General features: G+C 39.5%; 1 protein-coding gene across 1 annotated transcript in view; it reads left to right on the top strand.

The window, feature by feature from the left end:
* Positions 1 to 2,540, top strand: part of LOC116691755 (interleukin-4 receptor subunit alpha) — a 5,963-nt gene extending 3,423 nt beyond the window's left edge. Inside the window, exon 9 of the mRNA XM_032519626.1 lies at positions 1,383 to 2,540. Coding sequence (XP_032375517.1) covers positions 1,383 to 1,922 — 540 coding nt within the window. The 3' untranslated portion in view covers positions 1,923 to 2,540. The remainder of the gene's footprint in view (positions 1 to 1,382) is intronic.
* The last annotated feature ends 771 nt before the right edge of the window (positions 2,541 to 3,311 follow it).

Raw genomic sequence — 3,311 nt, 5'->3', positions numbered from 1 at the left:
GTTCCTACCCATGTGCAGTGATTCCTTCCACCTTATTTATTTATTGATTTTGATTATTTATTGATATTGATTGATTTCAATGTTGATCGATCCAACACCAAAGATTATGTTTTACGTTAAAATCATGTTTTGAAAATCATTTCAGTGGTTCATTAAGTTGTTGGAATGGGACATGAGAATATTTCCTTTCCAAAGCTGTAGGGGGAACGAAGAGGAAAAGTGATTTGGTGCCTACTGTAAAGGTGCTGGTGAGAGCTGACAACAGCCCCGGTCCGCGGACACATCCATTCCACAGCCAGCCCCCAGACAGCTATCAACCATCCACTATCATTACAGCCCCAGCCGGGGGACACATCCACAGTCATCCCCCTGACAGCTAGCAACCATCCCAGTCAGCACTCAACTCCAGTTTTAAGGACGCTAACGGCAGTTAACTGGACCGTTGGGAAACAGACCCCGGCACCCGAGTCAAAGAACGGGCACCAGTAACGTTAGCTACACTTCCGTTAGCATTACCGGTGCCCTCTCTTTTGCTTTTTTACCAGACAAAACAGTAATAAGGCACCAAAAGGACTACTAGTAATTTAAAGATTTGGTAGAAATGGCTCTGGACAAGGAGGATAACTCTGGGAGTTGAGGTGTCGCAATTTCGTTTTTATTTTCCTTATCGTTACAGCTCTACTCCTGCTACAGCCCTTTTAAAAACAAGCAAATGCTTATTTTTGAAAATATGATTGTATCTCTTTTCGGTGTTGTAGTTTGTAGACAGTCCCCGAAGCACTCCTTGCAGTATTAACACAGGAACTAAACACAGCTTAATTAGCACAACAGGAGGATAACATGGTGTAGGCACCACAGATTGTTTTAGTTTTTCCCTGTACAGACAGAACTTCAAATTGACAGAGCTATCTGTTGGAATCAACTGGAATTCTCCTTGAACCATAATGCTCATAAATCCACCGGAGTTTAAAATTCCAACACAAAGAAAGCAGAAAGTGACGGACATCGGAGCAGTCCGGGAAGTGGAACTTCGAGGACATGGACTAGACAATAACCCATTATTATGGATCCCACGTAACTTCTAGACAAGTCCCGCCATTCAAATCAGCCCAATTGGTTGGAGCCTGGCCAATATTAGTATGTGAATGCTATCGAAGGGCGGGCCTTGCCTCGAAGTTGCGTGTGTTCCAGAAAAACGCGTCAATGACTGTATATGAGGCAAAAAACAACATTGCCAACTAGCATCCTGGTTACCTAAAGAGTTTGTGAAATAATCTGAGAGGGAATTATCAGCATGGTTAAAGAGTCTGTAGCATGCTACAGTGGAAATGAGTCATACAACTTTATCACACCTAATGTATCTCAATGCTTCTGAATTGCAGAAATGGCTTTCACCTCAACAACAATTTGTGCTTACATTCAAAACTGAGGAGACCTTGACAACCAATCCTGTGATTGTTGTGCCGAAACCCATTACAAAGGAACCAGAGGAGAACCAGGACTTCCACAACCCGCCAGTACCACAACTGGCATTCCATCAGTCTCAAACTTCTTATGTTGGCTTACCTGGGATACATGAGGCTTCCCCGCCCTTAACAATGCTCTGTCCAGGGGACATGTCTTACACTCAGCTCCCTTGCTCTGACTGGGGGATTGGCATTGAAGAAGTAAAAGTTGTCTGCGCTCCGCCTGAAGATTTCTTCAACATGAGTTGTGCAGACTCAGGCTGCAGCTGTGAGGACCTGACCCAAAACCCAGAGTGCAGTTTAACAAATGACCCTGTTGATGACAGTCCACCACCATGTTACTGTAATGATTACTGCATTCTTAACAAAACCGCAGAAGGTTTTGCTCCTGTGTTTGTTTTCAAAGGAAGCAACCTAAATGTTCCATCTGATTCTTTGCAGGAGTGCGAGAGCTAAAAATAAGAAGTGATCCTGTTGGTTGTTTGGAGAATGCAAAATTTACATTATCACTGGTCTCAAAGGCTGTATATTGCATTGCAGGAAAAGGTCAAAATCAGACAATGCTTGCATGCTAACACGCACAAGTACTGTATGTTAAGTGTTCCAGATAACACTTTTTATCACTTGAACTTCCTATAACATCTACAGCATGAACCATTTAAATGTACCTCATTACCTTTCTTTTTATGAAGCAAACATTAACTCAACACATTTGCAATATTGACAGCAGAATGTGATGACATGTGAATGTGCGTTATTTTCACATCAGCTTTCTATTAAATGTTGTTTTTGTAATGCTTAGCCTAATGTTTTTTAGTTATGTACTTTGCCTTCAAGTTTTATATGAAGTAAGTGATCTCAGAGTTTAAAAATCCAACAAAGTCAAATGAGTAGCTTTGTTTTACTGGCTTGAGAGAGATGTTTATAGTTATTTGCTGGACCAGCATCCATTTTTAATGCTTGCACTGTTGGTGTTGATCAACTAAAAACATACTGGCTGGGTGAGGCCTGTTGACAATGTTCTTTAAATGAATAGAATAGATCAATTGCTCAGGAGGATCAATAAAGAATAATCTCAACATGAATGTTTCTCCATTACTTTCTCCATTGATTTTAGCAAATTAACACATCAGTGTTTCTTCAGGCGCTATACTGATAAGGAAGTGGATATATTTTGTACACTTGGGGTTTTACTTTCAAATTTGTGTGATTTTTCCCTTTAATAATTTGTCCACATATTTTGCCACCCTACACTGCAAGGCACTTGCTTTTATCTGACGCAGTCATAATCAAATAAGACTCTGCTGCTTTCTTCCGACTTTCGGTATCGCCATGATGCCAGGCGAGGGGCATGGACTATGTTGTGTTCAATATGACATGGAATGTTGGAAATTTCTGGGTTCCCAGTTGGAAACTATATCTCTATGGAATTGAATGTTTAAAACAGGTTTATTGTCGGAAATGTCAACTCTGAAAGATATAACGTTATTTGCTCTATAAAAAAGACCCTAACTAACCCTAACCCTACGAAACTAAAGACATTTACTCGATTATTTTATTTTAGTTTGTTTTGAAAATAGACAACAGACACAGTTTTAGTTTAGTTAGTGTTTATTTGTAATGCCTTGTTTTTTGTTTTTTCAGTTAACAACAATGTTTTTTCCTACCTAGTTTTGGTTATTTCGTTCATTTTCGTTAAAGATTAGAACCTTGGCTGAAACTACTTCTTTATATTTCTACCACATTACAATTCAGAGGGAAATATTTCATTGACAGGGGTAGTTACTTGTGTGTAGTTACATGTGTGTATATTTGTACATACTATATGTATATTTTATTTATTTT

This window comes from Etheostoma spectabile, chromosome 6, assembly GCF_008692095.1.
Source record: "Etheostoma spectabile isolate EspeVRDwgs_2016 chromosome 6, UIUC_Espe_1.0, whole genome shotgun sequence".
Lineage (NCBI taxonomy): Eukaryota > Metazoa > Chordata > Actinopteri > Perciformes > Percidae > Etheostoma > Etheostoma spectabile.
The sequence above is the reverse complement of the archived record's forward strand: the minus strand, read 5'-3'. Positions and strand labels throughout refer to the sequence as shown.